The 14,434-nt window shown below is 37.2% G+C and overlaps 1 protein-coding gene across 9 annotated transcripts in view; it reads left to right on the top strand.

Annotated features, from left to right (window-relative positions):
- Window positions 1-14,434, top strand: part of KIF21A (kinesin family member 21A) — an 88,550-nt gene that overhangs the window by 49,005 nt on the left and 25,111 nt on the right. For 5 of the 9 annotated variants that reach the window (XM_054178820.1, XM_054178826.1, XM_054178821.1 and 2 more), the window contains exons 11-23: window positions 113-316; window positions 3,659-3,697; window positions 6,044-6,128; window positions 6,302-6,419; window positions 7,461-7,649; window positions 8,463-8,662; window positions 9,039-9,146; window positions 9,635-9,703; window positions 9,809-10,020; window positions 10,617-10,770; window positions 11,127-11,324; window positions 11,915-12,016; window positions 13,945-14,110. In XM_054178820.1, coding sequence (XP_054034795.1) covers window positions 113-316; window positions 3,659-3,697; window positions 6,044-6,128; window positions 6,302-6,419; window positions 7,461-7,649; window positions 8,463-8,662; window positions 9,039-9,146; window positions 9,635-9,703; window positions 9,809-10,020; window positions 10,617-10,770; window positions 11,127-11,324; window positions 11,915-12,016; window positions 13,945-14,110 — 1,844 coding nt within the window. The remainder of the gene's footprint in view (window positions 1-112; window positions 317-3,658; window positions 3,698-6,043; window positions 6,129-6,301; window positions 6,420-7,460; window positions 7,650-8,462; window positions 8,663-9,038; window positions 9,147-9,634; window positions 9,704-9,808; window positions 10,021-10,616; window positions 10,771-11,126; window positions 11,325-11,914; window positions 12,017-13,944; window positions 14,111-14,434) is intronic. The other 4 variants (XM_054178824.1, XM_054178823.1, XM_054178828.1 and 1 more) reach the window with 1 other exon arrangement.

Below are 14,434 nucleotides of genomic sequence, written 5' to 3'. Positions count from 1 at the left end.
CACCTTGGTTTGGAGTATCTCTTTAAACTGAAGGTAATACATTGCAGTTAAAGATACTAAAGAACATTTGCAATTCTTATGATTCCCAGTCTACAATTTCATTTTTTTTAAGAGCAAAATTACTGGAAAGTGAAGCAGTGAATGAAAATCTTCGACGCAGCTTGTCAAGGGCTTCAACAAGATCTACGTACTTTGGTGGACCATCAGCCTTTTCTGCTTCTATGCTTTCTTCAGAGAAAGAGACAATGGAAATTCTAGATCTAGCCAAGAAAGATCTAGAAAAGCTGAAAAAAAAAGAAAGGAAGAAGAAAAAGAGGTAGTGTATAAATTATACTGCTATTTGTTTTGTCTTTACTAGGGAAGAGGTGTATTTCTTTAACCACTGAGATTTTAAAATTCACTAGTTGTTGCTGTGTAGGTTGGGATGTTACACGGCTGTTCCTTCAAGCCTTTTTACACATTAAAGTTGTTTTTCTTTTGCATCTTTTCTTCCAGTGAAGTATGCAGTATATGTGGAATGAAAGTCTGTCATAATGGATTCTTCTATATAATTATGCACAATGTTAAAAGTACAGATGCTCTCTGTAAATTTGGGTATTTAAAAATTTCTATTTAAATGCATCTGAAATTCAACAGGCTTTCAAAACCCAAAATTATAAACTCTTTTCTGCTGTGTCAAAACTGAAACAGCTTGCTGAAGAAAAGATTCTGGATATTTGGGAATTCTGTGGTAGCTCTTGCAGTGGCTGCTTTTTGCTTTATTTTTTGCTGTTACGAATGTTACTAATTTGAGGTTTTTCTAGTTCTCTGCAATATCATGCTTTGCTATTTTATTTTTTTTGCTGTCTAATTTCTCATCTACTAAAATACTCATAGACATTGATACAAATGCCTGTTCAGACAGCAGTTAGCACAGCGAAGATCTGTTTCTGTACTCAAGAGTTTGGGTCCATTACAAATCTTTTCTTTGACATTTTCCACACTTCTATTTTGTTTGCTAATCTATTTTGGCCCTTCAGATGTCTACAAGTTAGGTGTAAATCTAAAGCAGTATAAGCCTGAAATACAGTTGAATATAAAGTAGATTTGAGTTAGTGATACCTACAAATTTGAGTCTTGTATCTATAAATCCATTTGTCACACAAATGTCTGATACTTGTAGAGAGAACTTAGTAATAATTAGATTCTTCCTTTTGAAAGGGTGGATGGAAGTTTTAAATAAGCAGAATGTTCTGGCCTTACTTCAGTCAAACACTTCAATATATTCTTTAACTGTAAATACAAGGACAAAGAGATTTGACTTTGTATATATCAACACTTAAAAATCAGACATACGTTTAAATACATAAGAATTGTTAGGGCTGGGCCTGAGTATTAGGTAACAGACAGGACTATGACCAGAAAACAGATAAAGGTTACTAGATATATTGAGTAATATCCCTTACAGTAGGGGATAATTAGCATAGAAGTAAGAATTTTATGTCAGGTGGTTGTACATTCAGTGTTTTGTTGATTTTGTTTGTTTGTCATTTGTGGGGTTTGTTTTTCCTGTTTTGTTTTCCTCTTGAAATGGGCTTCTGTGTCTAGTCATAGTTGCTTATACTGGGACAATTTTGGAAATGGAATAAAAAAGTAGTTTGATCCAGAAGTAGAGATGACTTACCCTTATTTACAGTTTTTGAGAGAGAGTTTGTTGGTTTTTTTTTTTTATATCCTAGCATTAGAGAACTGTAGAAAAACAAAGGTTAGAAATGACCTTTTGATTGCCTGGCCTCCATCTTACAATGGGTCTTGTGTTCTATAGAATGGGATCATGTGCTGGTCAGGTTGGAGTCTGTCTCCTGGCTCATCTGCAGAATTCTGAGATGCATATGTTGGGAGAAATGTTTTGGAAGCTAAGAAATAGTGCGGTTTGAGGGATTGTGTGTATCACTTGTCATACTTGTTACCTGCAGAGTGTTTCTATCTGATTAATGAAATGCAAAGCCTATGTTCAGGATAAATCACGGTGAATTTTTCTTCTGTTAAAACTTCAGGAAGTAGCAGTGGGTATGCTCATACATTGCAAAGGGACAATTTTCCCTGCACTTCCATAGGGATTCTTTGCTCTACTTCTGTCTTCTACAGGCATTTAGTGGATTTTACTGCACTGCTTCTCTTTAGGGTTGCTGTTCTTTAAAAGTTTTCTAATTAGCATTTTCCTATTAAAATGGGATTAGTAAGCGTAGTTAACTCTGCCTCATCTGCTACCTTTCTTGATCTGTTTGTTTCCTGGCTATGGGTGAGTAGGATGAAAGGTACATATTTTTAGATATATGCAACTTACCTGAATTGTTGTGAGCTAGCCTGAAGATATAAGAGCTGGTTTCTGAATGAGCAGCAGGTATGTGCTGCTATATATCTGTAGCTTTAATAAGCATCTGTCATAAAGTTAATCAGAAACAATTTATATAACAGTAATCTTTTGAATACTCAAGTACTGCCATGCTTGATTGGAGTGTCTCACAGTGTGACATAGTCACTAGAAGAAGCCTCGGAGCGAACCTTCCATGTCCGTTTTAATAGTTAGTCAGCCCCACATACCTGGTAACCATTTTTGACTGTAGAATTTTGACTTCCCTAACCTTTATTAAACTAAATTAGTGATAAAGTTGCACGGTGTTCAGTGTGTCAGCTTGTAGCTGATACTGAAGGAAGATGGCAGGCAGTGTAATATGAAGAGGCAGCAAAAGCGCTTGCTCAAGAATTGCTCGTAGCAGGAACAGGAGGAATTTCAGTAGTTGTTAACATTTTAGCCACCTCTCTACTTGTATAACGTAATACTGATACGTTCACGTTTGCTCAAGAGGAAGAAGTGCAAGTGAAAACACTAACACTGTCCATCTCATTGCTTCTGATGCATGTTTTTTTTTTTACATTATTAAAAAAACAAGCTGTCCTTTAGCATGTACTTTTTTAATCCCAGAAGAATGAACAGCAGTTTCCTACTTTTTGAATAAAATCAAACAACAATACCAAAAAATAAATGTAGTTTGAAGATTTTTTTTTTTTTTTTTTTTTTTTAAAGATGTTAATATTATTCAGAATACATTTTGGAGTATTGGTACTAAACATTTCTCATTACTCTTTTGTATTATAATTTCAGCATATAAAATCAGTGCATTGGTTTTGTTTTCCGGTCACATTCCTGAGGGTATACATCTTTTGAGTCAATGGCAGTACTTCTTACCTGCCAGTTTTAGGTGGAGAATGAAAGGTTTTATTGGAACTAAAGCTTTGGGTCTGTTTGGAGGGTTGATTGGTTGTGGTGTGGGTGGTTGGTTGGGGGTCTTTTTGGCTAATCCGTTTTAGAAATTTTCAAAGTGAAATATATTGTCTATGTCTAAAACTTCTCCCTTAGTGTAACTTGCATTTACAGTTGTCGGCAATGACAGATTAGTTTTCCTACAAATGTTTCTTCTTTTTCTATTTACTTCCCAACTGTGCAAAATGTATTGCCTATTTACTACTTGTCTCTTGATGGTGTCTTTTTAAAGTTTCATTGTAAACTCCACAAGCTCATATATCATTTTTTACCTTCTTATCACTTTTGCTTTTCACTGTCTGGTTTGTCCTTCATTGGCTTGGCCTTCCAATACTGTACCTCGTGCTTTTGAAGGCTACAGAAACTTGAGGAAAGCAGTCAAGAAGAAAGAAGGTTGGAATATTTCCCAGGTTTTTAATTACCTGTCATTTCAATTAACTAGTTGTCATACATGAAAAGAAGTTGGGCAGATTCATAGATACTTCAAATTTAATTTGTTTGGCGTTTGAAAATTCTTTCCTGTGTTTTGATTTCGGTCAATTGTTTTAACTGGAAGAGATTTGTATTTTGGAATTGAGGTTGACACCAGGACTACAGAGTGTTGAGCTAGTGTTTGCGGGGAGGTGATACCTTGGATTATTGCTATAGAATTAAGTAGATTTCTTCTTGTAGGGCCTGTATAAATTGAAAGGCAGGAGGGAAGGCACAGTAGCTCATACATGAAATGTATAGCAAACAGTAGATGCCTGTATAGAAGGCCTTGGACCTTCATATCTTGATTTAGTCTGCTTCTATACTTTTGAAATCCCATGACTGAAGTCTTGACTTTTTTCTTTTTCCCCATTCAGTTACAGCCTGAGTGGTAGATAAAGTAGTTGTAGAGAGCAGTTAATTTGTGGGCTTTAAAAATTGGAGTATACTCATTAAAAATCGCTGTAAAGGAGCCATTATTTTCCAGCTGTCTATGTTGATCCAAAATATACCCCCACTGAATTCATGCAGATTATGTGAATCCACAGACCAGAGGCACACAAATTAAGCGGTGAAGTTCTGCTTGGGAGAGGTGCTGGCTCTCCTTTCTCCTGTTTCTTCTTGTTATTAGTCAAAGCACAAATTCTCTGTAGTGGTTAGCACTCTGCCTGCAAAAGAGAAACTGGAGACTTGCCTCAGTCTGTTTGAAGATTGCAGATGAGATCTGTTATTGTTTAGGCTTGTTAAGTAACACAAAACAGAACATGTTTTGGGCTGAGTGAGATGAGAAGCTGTGGAAAGGAGATTGTGTGACTTGGTGTTCCCTATTTGGCACGTTTCTCAGTACAACACTGGTTAGGCTTTTTACTTCAAGCCTCCCTGGCTGCTGTGTGATTTGAGGGTCTAAGCAAGTTTTCTGTCTTGCATGTAGACAGCTTTAGCTGGATTTGCTTTCACTGGTGATGAGTGGGGCAGAAAAAAACAGTTAGCATTGAACAGGATAAAAAATAGCATAACAAAAAAAATGCTTCTGCACAGGAGCACTGTGTCACTTAACTAGAGCTCTCTTCTGAAGGTGTTGCTTTCCAAATTATAGCCTTGTAAAGCTACTGAAAATTTCTTGTCATTGCACTGAGTATTGGATTTGTCTAAGACTTAGAGCTCACGTCTGAGCTTCTTTGGTTGTCAGTGGGGGACAATGTGTATTTCTAGTTACCCTGCCTGGTCTTACAGAACATATCTTGATTAACTTTATGCAGCTGAAGTTGTGAGGTGTGTTCCACATTATGCCATCCTTACTGCATTTTCGCATTATTACCATCTGTGGTGTTTAGCCCTGTTCCCTTGTATTTGGGATAATTTGGATTTTGTTCTGGAGGGAATGGTGCTTGATCCATCACAATTTCTAGAGTGCCATTGATAACATATATGTTTTAAAAAATTTTACAGTTGCATGTGAGGTCTCCAATATGCACATAAAAATGTTAGAACTTCTCCTAATGGCTAATACACCAAACTTTTGAGATGAAACAAACAAAAGAAACCTGCTGTAATTTGCATAAAACATCACTACAGTTCAGATTGCCAAGAGAGGAAAGAATACAGAGATACTTGCCTTCTAAGTTACTTTTCAATCATAGCTTGAAAATCAAAAGCATGGAAATAAATGTAACCTTAATAGCTGGGAAATGTTTCTTTTTGAGACAGTCCTATTGCAATAATTCAGTATTTCTTGGGCCTGTTGTTGTACTAATACCTATTTCAAGCGTTCCCTTGATGTCAAAGTAGAAAACTGATCAAAAGGGTAGTTACAGTATGATAAATTAGGGTATTGTTTAAGGCTTACACATAATTTTTCAGGTGACTGTAAGCACAGTAGGCTGTTACGGTCTGAGTGTAGTAATGCCTGCAATGTATGTTGTACCTGCACACAGTGTTTGCTCTTTGTTTTGTAAAAGCTATTCTGGGTACGCTGCAACTTCCACGCAAAATAAGTACTGCTGTAGCATATGCAGATGTGTATTCTGATTATACCAGCAGTGCTGTATGCCTTAAACCAACATGACAATCATTAATATATTTTGCAAGCTAAGATTAAGAGTAATTAATCATTATTTGTTTTATCTGTGGGAGTTTGGAAGTTGTGTTTTGCCCATGCCTTTGTCTGACTACACTTTGGTTTTCATCTTTATTTGGAATTACAACTTATGGGGGGATGGGAAGTACACAGGCAGTTTGAATATTTTGTGTCTATGCCTCTTCTGCTAGTGTTAAAGAAGATAACACAGATAACGAGCAGGAGAAGAGAGATGAAAAAGGCACTTCGGAGAGAGAGAATCATGAATTGGAAGCAGTAAGTGTTTAGAAATGTTCTATTTATTCATTTTTCTATTTAAAGACTTACAAGGAGGGAAATTAGGAATGGGTCAGGTGAATACAATACCTTCACAGTGAGTGTGACAGGTGACTGAGGCATGGAAAAGTGTGAATGTGCTTCAACATATTTCTGTTTCCTGCATTTTGTAGGAGGAAGTTCAGGAGGTAAGTGATCATGAGGATGAAGAAGAGGAAGATGAGGAGGATGAAGATGACATGGAAGTTGTCGAAAGCTCAGATGAATCGGATTCTGACTCTGATGAAAAAGGTGATCTCAGTGCAATATTCTGTAGAATTTTACAAATTCTCTGTTGTTCCATGGGCTTTTAGTATGCAAGATAGTGTGTTAACACATCCATACTTATGTCTGGATTATGTATCCAGTGAATTTTTTTTTTATTATAGTGTAAAAACCATGTAATGGACATCTGATCAAGTGTCCCCCCACCTGGCTTTACAATTGACCAGAAGCCATCATATGTTTGATACTGTGTTTCTTCCTTGGTTAGAGTATCCGAAGTGTAAGGTTGGGTCGTTATTTTTTATACATCAGGATTAATAACCAAGATGGTGGCTCCCATTCAGTTAATTTGAAAATGGGTAGAATATAATTTTGAAAGATTCTTCATTTTTGTGTAGAAGTTGAGTACCTAAGAGCATGTTTCTGCTATAGGTAGGCAGCATCACCAGCAATTTTCTCATATGAGTCAAGCCAACTTGGCTAACCAAGTCTCTTGTCTCCCTCTTGTTGGAGGGTCACACATCAGCAGCAATTGCAGAACTCTTTTTTTAAATTTCATTCACCTTTCCATTTCCATGATTGAAGTGGCTCTCCTCTCTTCTCGGAACTTTGGCTGTATCTTTCTGAGGGCTAGAGAAGGGAAAGTCTACCCTTGGAGTCATCCAGCAGTCAGATTTTTCTTTTATAACCTGCTGTGTTTAAGAATGACAGTGATGCTCCAGTTTTGATGTGTGACTACCTGAAGTCTCACTGCTTTTTGCAGGGGCAAGGATAGATTAGTGGTGAGACTTAAGTGAAATTGCAACATATAAACAATTGTGATCACATGAGAGATCTTTCCCTCCCCCTTTCCCAGTTTTAGGATGGAGAGCATTTCTGGAAAATTTATTGTAAGTTGACCATAAGAGTTTTGCTTGCTGCATTGGTCTTTGTGTAGAATTCTCTTGTGCACAATTTGAATTTTAGGTAATGACCCTAACATTGCAAGGGGTATCTATATTTATGTGATCTGTGCTGTTGCTTTAAGAGAAGTCTTAATTTTTGATAACTCACATGTTTTTATTTTAGAGAATTTTCAGGCCGACTTGGCAAATATCACCTGTGAAATAGCCATTAAGCAGAAACTGATAGATGAGCTAGAGAACAGCCAACGAAGGTTGCAGACCCTGAAAAAACAATATGAAGAGAAACTAATGATGCTGCAACATAAAATTCGAGACACTCAGCTTGAAAGAGATCAAGTTCTTCAAAACTTGGGTAAGAAATACAAAAGTATTTCAGTCTCAATGTTGTATAAGTTACTCAACTTGAATTGTTTGCCACTTCCCTCACTTCATTTTTCAGATGTGATAAGAAATTACAGAAAACACAAGTAGATTTGCACCCATAATGTCAGGAAATAATACTTGACTCATTCTAGTTTCTACCAAAATTGAGAGATGTTTGAGTAAGTGTTTTCCATTTTCTAGGAGCTCTCATTTAAAAGTTCTTTCCCAGTCCACCCTCATTATTTTTATTTGCATGAACATTTAGGAACTGGGATCAATGGCCTTTCAGAGCTGTTTAACTTGGTTTACTTACCAAACTTCTTCATATATGTAATAGTATTGAGATGAAAAACTGACACTCAAGGAAGTCCAAAGCCACAAAGAGTTGAACCCTATATATGCTTTATAGCTACAAAGGAACAAGAAAATCATGTAAAATGTATTCTTACTTAGATCTTTCCTTTTGGTCAGTGCCAAAAAAGGGATACTAGGTTTGATGGCTCTTGGGACTGCTTCTGTGATCCTGTGCTTGTATGTGAAAAAAAGCACATGTATCTGTCATCACATGCTCAGGTACTTATTGTCTAGGGCAAAGAAATCAGGAGGAAAGTGTTGATACTTTATCCAATAACACATACAAGGTGGAAAGTTTGAAGCACTGCTGGTGACAGGAGGCTAGAGGCGAAGTACATTTTTCAGATAGTGTGGATAATGCTAAACACGTAGGAAGACTTCATCTGCTGTGGTTGGCAAAGTGAAAATAGCCTGAACAAAGCAGATTAAGAATTCCCTTTTGTTCTAGGTTCTGTAGAGACCTATTCAGAGGAAAAAGCAAAAAAAATCAAGTCAGAATATGAAAAGAAACTCCAAGCCATGAATAAAGAGCTGCAGAGACTTCAAACAGCACAAAAGGAACATGCACGATTGCTTAAAAATCAGTCTCAATATGAAAAACAGCTGAAGAAACTTCAGCAGGAGGTGACAGAGATGAAGAAAACCAAGGTATATTTCCATATATTGAAATGTACAATGAGTGTTTACTGAAAAATGGATCATGTTTATCTGCCAAATGACTGTTCTTGCTGCCAGATGCTCAGAAGTCTGAAAGCAGAAAATGAAGACTAGGCTCTCCTGGGGTAGAGGGATGGCTTTTAGGTTTAATGAACAGAAATCATGGTATCAAACATGGCAAAGCTTGTGCTGCTATTGTTAGCTGTTATTCAGCACTGATGGAAGGCAGCACATTAGATGCAGGAGATAAATTGCTAAAAAGCATGCACTATACCGGAAGATGGCAGTCTGAAGAAAAAGACGTATGTGAGGGCAGGCAACAGCATTTCTGTGTAAACAACTTTTCCAAGTGATGTCCTCGTTACAGGTTCGCTTGATGAAGCAAATGAAGGAAGAGCAGGAGAAAGCTAGAATGACTGAATCTAGAAGAAATAGAGAGATTGCACAACTTAAAAAGGAGCAACGCAAACGAGAGGTGATTTGACAGATAAAGAACTTACATTGAGAAAAAACATCGATCATTAGGATCTGTCTGCTTGCAGGCATGCACAATATGTATGCATTCACGAAGGCAGATGTGTACCTGTGTATTTTAACCAGTTAATGCATATAATTTGATAAAATGTCAATGATGACTAAGTTCCTGCCTTCAGGTCATGAGTGGGACACAAAATAGAAGGCTTGTTCAATATGTATATCAGTATTGTTTTATCAGTGAACCTTCACAAAACTGTTACTACCTCCTTAAATGCCTGCAAGTATTCTTTTTGCTAGACAATTGTTAGTAAAATGGTTGTTTTCATTCTGCTCCAGAACAAGAAACAATTATGACTTGACCATGTCACTTCATGTAACAACAACTTTGCAAACTTGTATTAGTGTGTAAAGGCCTTTCTTTATACAATACAGTCCTGTGGCAGATAATGGAAAAAAATATCATGTGCTACTTGTATTTTTTCACAGCATCAACTCAAGCTTCTGGAAGCTCAGAAAAGAAATCAAGAAGTTATTTTACGTCGCAAAACTGAAGAGGTATTGTGGTAAAACTAATGCATCTTGCAAACAAAATGCTGTTGTATTGATGTAACTTAGAACACCGTTTTGTGGAGAAGTGATTTTCTCTGCACTCTGTTTCAGGTTACAGCCCTTCGTCGGCAAGTAAGACCTCTGTCTGATAAAGTGGCAGGAAAAGTAAGTCGAAAGCTGAGCTTGCCTGAGCATCCTATACAGGAAGCAAGTTCTAGCTCCTTGGTTGAGCATGATGGTTCAAGAGCAGCAGTGCAGCAGAAGATGAGAATTCCTGTTGCAAGAGTTCAAGCATTACCTGTAACTGCAACAAATGGAACAGGGTAAGGATAAAGCAGCTTAGTTTTCTCTGAAGAGAACTAAAAATGGCATGAACTTTCTAGCAGATAATCTTGTCATGGTGCACATTGTAGTGGTTATTTTTCAAACTGCTGTTGTGTTCTTTGCAAAATAGGCATTTGTTTGGGGTATTTTTTGGGGGGGGCATCCTGGTATCAAATGCAATTCAATTTTGGGGGGCTTAAGATAGAGTGGAATAGTATTAGATGGCGTTGAAGGAACAACAACTTTAAGAGTATAAATAAACTAGATTTTGAAATTTGGGGGTTTCTTGAAGAGAAATGCTCTTGACAGTCCAGTGCCTGCAGCATTCTTAAGTACAAGGTAAAACTTTTTGGAAAACACAATGTAATGTATTTGGTTTATTTGTGATCTTCCATTGTGGTTTGAAGCAGATCCCTTTGTTAACAGGGAACAACTCTTAGGTGACCTTTGTCAGTGGTGCATCCCAGAGATGCAACAGTGTATAGTACCTGGTTTTGAAGTGTAATATATTACAGTACTGTAGAGTTCAGGGCTGTGTGCAGTGTAATTGGACTGCTTTAGACTTAGCTGTATGTTTCCCTTGAATTTATCACAGAAAGAAGTATCAACGAAAAGCAGTAACAAGCAGAGTTTACTCCTCAAGGGCAGCCAGGATGAAGTGGCAGTTACTGGAACGCAGGGTGACTGATATTATTATGCAGAAGATGACAATTTCCAATATGGAGGCAGATATGAACAGGTTGCTTACGGTAGGTGATCTGCCATGCACTATTGGCTGTATCTTTGCATTAAATAGGGAGAGCGGTACATTCACGTAAACTGCAAATGAGTTGCTGTGATAATGGTATAGAGAAAATTACTTGGAATCCATTGCAGTCATTGAAGACACTTAACAAGCATTTGAACCATGGGACTACTGTGTTCAGCAAGAAATAAAATGCGCATTAATAGGCAGGTGCAAATTTGTTGATATATTTGCCCATATTGCTACTTCCTGTAGAAATCATATATTGGTTAAAGTACAAACTGGGAAAACAAAATGTTGCCTAAATAGCCATGGTATATACTAATTCCTTCTTACGTAATATGTCTTTGTGGAGAATAGCAACGTGAAGAACTTACAAGAAGAAGAGAGAAGCTTTCGAAGAAAAGGGAGAAGCTCATCAAGGAGATGGGTGGTGAAGCGGATAGAAATGTCCAAAACATAAATGAGGAGATAGAATCATTAACTGCAAATATAGACTACATTAATGACAGCATTTCTGATTGCCAAGCAAACATTATGCAAATGGAGGAGGCAAAGGTATGTCAAATATTGTGAAAATAGTAAAATGGAGATAAGAAAAACTTATATTGGTCCTGAAACCATTCTCATTTAGAAATGAATTTTGTTTTGGCTAATTATTGAGCCATGAAGAGAAAAATGGTGAAAAGTTGGGTGAAGTTTGAAATGAAGAGTGTTTATGTAACTGAACTTTCAGATCTGAGATTTTATGTCAATAGGGTAATGCATGGTGAGACTACAAAGTATTTAGATCTTAAAGCCAATCACTTCTATTCTGATGGCATTAATTTATTAATTAATTTTTGGGACTGAAGCCTCTTCCTGCATTTGTTGACATCTTCCCCCTCTCTTGATCTGGATGAGGAGATTGAGTTCCCTTCCCCCTCAGTAAGTTTGCGGGTGACACTAAACTGTATGGGAGTGTTGGTCTGCTTGGGGAATATTTTGTAAAATAAAACTTTCAGGCATGGTTTAGACATACCAGGAGGATGAATTGGGTGATACTGCAGCTTCCTCACTGTTTCTGTTTTCGATGATTACAGTGATGATGTGGTGTGTGGGGGGAGGCAGTTTTCAGAATCTGACAATTTATGCTGTTGCACACATAGGAAGAAGGGGAGACCTTGGATGTAACAGCAGTGATTAACGCTTGCACTTTGACAGAAGCTCGATATTTGCTGGATCACTTCCTCACGATGGGTATCAATAAGGTAAGGAATTAAGCAAAATATATGTGCCTGGACTATGTCATGTATCGGAAGCAGAGCTGTGCCGATGTCAGGACTGACTAATGTGTGTTAGAGCAAAGCTGGTGAACGCTACTGTGCAAAGCTTGCTCTCGGTGTGAAGGCCCTTAAGATCCACTGTGCTCTTCAATCTGTTGCCTGTTATTCAACTCCCAATAGACCCTACTTCACTTCATTAATTGCTTGATGTTACAACACGAGAGCATTAGCTTTTCAGAATCGAATCCATCTCTTTCTATGTTTTTCAACAAGTTCCTAAAGAATGCTGAGGATCTCTTAAAGACTGGCTTAGCTGCTTCCTTAAGAAGATGAGCCTTAATTTTTAAAAAAATTTTTTTTATCATATGTATTGATTCATGGCAAAATTTAGTCAGACTTCTACTTTCAAGTAGAGCAATAGGGACTTTCTGAAAGCTTTGGGGAGTAATATTTTCAAAATTAGTATTTGGCAGTTTATAACCCTGGGCACTTGTGTCATACTCCCCTGCTGCTGTTTTTCTTTCTGTTCTGGAGGCACAGTGTCATTGGATCAAACAAAACATTTCACAGCTATTGAAATTATTTATGGTTTTTTGATTATTTATATTTTAAACTTTTTTTTTCAGCCCTTGGGAAGGTCAAATAGATACCAAATTCTTGCTGAGTCAATATGAGAAAAGTGCCTCTGACTGACTTTGTCAACAATTTCTCCTATCGCAATAAAAAGCTCCACTAATGTTTTTCTCCTTTTCGATATGTTAATTACTGTGTAGGAGAATTGAAGGTACATTACCTTGCAAAACTGGTCATGACTGCTATCTATTCTATTGTTTCTTTCCACATACAAAATGTGTCTTTTGATATTTTGTCTTTAGTTCATGATAAAATAAAAATCTAATGTGTAAGTCTGTAGCCCTACACTTTTTTCCTCAAGTCACTTAAAGTTCCATTATCCTACAAGTCTTTGAGAAGATGTGTTGTACCTTCCATTTTTCCTTATTGTTTCCTATATTTGGAAACCATTCTCAGTAGATTACCTACAACTAAACAGTTTTCAGTAATCCATGAGTCTTACGGACGCTTTTTAAGTTAGACCATGTAATCTTTCAGCAGAAGCTGAAAGTTTGCTAAGTGATTCTGTAGGGAAGACTCCGATGCTGCTTTTTGAGTTTCTTGCTACTCTTAATTGTCCCTGGAGGTGTTCAAGAGGGGACTGGACGTGGCACTTGGTGCCATGGTCTAGTAGTCATGAGGTCTTGGGTGACAGGTTGGACTTGATGATCCTTGAGGTCTTTTCCAACCTTATTGATTCTATGATTCTATGCTAATTTAATGCAAAGGATCTATGAATTGTGCTTGGGAGCTCTGTCTAACTTAGTCACTAAATACGTATTTGCAAGGCAGAGTCCAAGGAGCACAATTAAGTGAATGCTTAGTGATGGTGTCAACTAAAAGTCGTCTTTTATTTTTATTTTTTAAAGACAATCTTTAAGTTGTGGTGTCATGGGTTGAGTTGAGTCTGCTCATGTGAAAATTCACTACCTTACTGATGTCACACCAGCTTCAAAAAGAAAGTGCTGGCTGGAGCAAAGTATCATGGGGCTTGAAATTCAGATTGTAACATAAGAGACTTACTGTTCTGGTTGCTGTTTCTGAGGTGTTGGTCTATTCCATTGTGCTGGCTGCTGCATGCTTGGGTTGGGAGGGGTTTATTGCTGGCTTCTGCTGCTGTTTCTGCTTTTGCTAAGGTAGTTGTACAGCATATAATCTCCAACTCAATATCTCAACCCACAGGTTTTTTTTTCTGTGTTACTTTTCCTTCCATCTGTATGGGGACAGGGGAACTTAAGAGAGTGGGCTGTGTTAACCCAGGACAGGTGGTAAAGCATTTGTCATCTTTTTCGTTCTCCTAGGGTCTCCAGGCAGCTCAGAAAGAAGCTCAGATCAAAGTTCTTGAGGGACGCCTTAAACAGACAGAAATCACTAGTGCTACTCAAAACCAGCTGCTGTTTCATATGCTAAAAGAAAAAGCTGAGTTAAATCCTGAACTTGATGCTTTGCTGGGTCATGCTTTGCAAGGTAATTTTGTCATCATCTCTTCTAAATAGACAACTGCATGTAATGTTGGCCTTTTGTGCATGCTGTACTGGGCATTCTAGGCTATTTCTTTTCTGAATAGATGCTGTGTTTTAACATCTTAAGCTCTATTTCACAATGACATGCATGTGTCATTTTAAAGTATATTCATTGCTGAGGAAATGTAGCAAATAAGGTTTTTTATTGTCATTACAGAGCATTTAAATTTAAATAATCTTCTTGTTATTTTTGCAAAAGACTATGCATTTACAATTTGGTATGATTTTAACTTCTGAATGTGAAATTCTAAATATGAAATCCTGTTCA

This window comes from Dryobates pubescens, chromosome Z, assembly GCF_014839835.1.
Source record: "Dryobates pubescens isolate bDryPub1 chromosome Z, bDryPub1.pri, whole genome shotgun sequence".
NCBI classification, from domain to species: domain Eukaryota; kingdom Metazoa; phylum Chordata; class Aves; order Piciformes; family Picidae; genus Dryobates; species Dryobates pubescens.
Note: the sequence above shows the minus strand (reverse complement) of the source record. Positions and strands in the feature narration are given on the sequence as shown.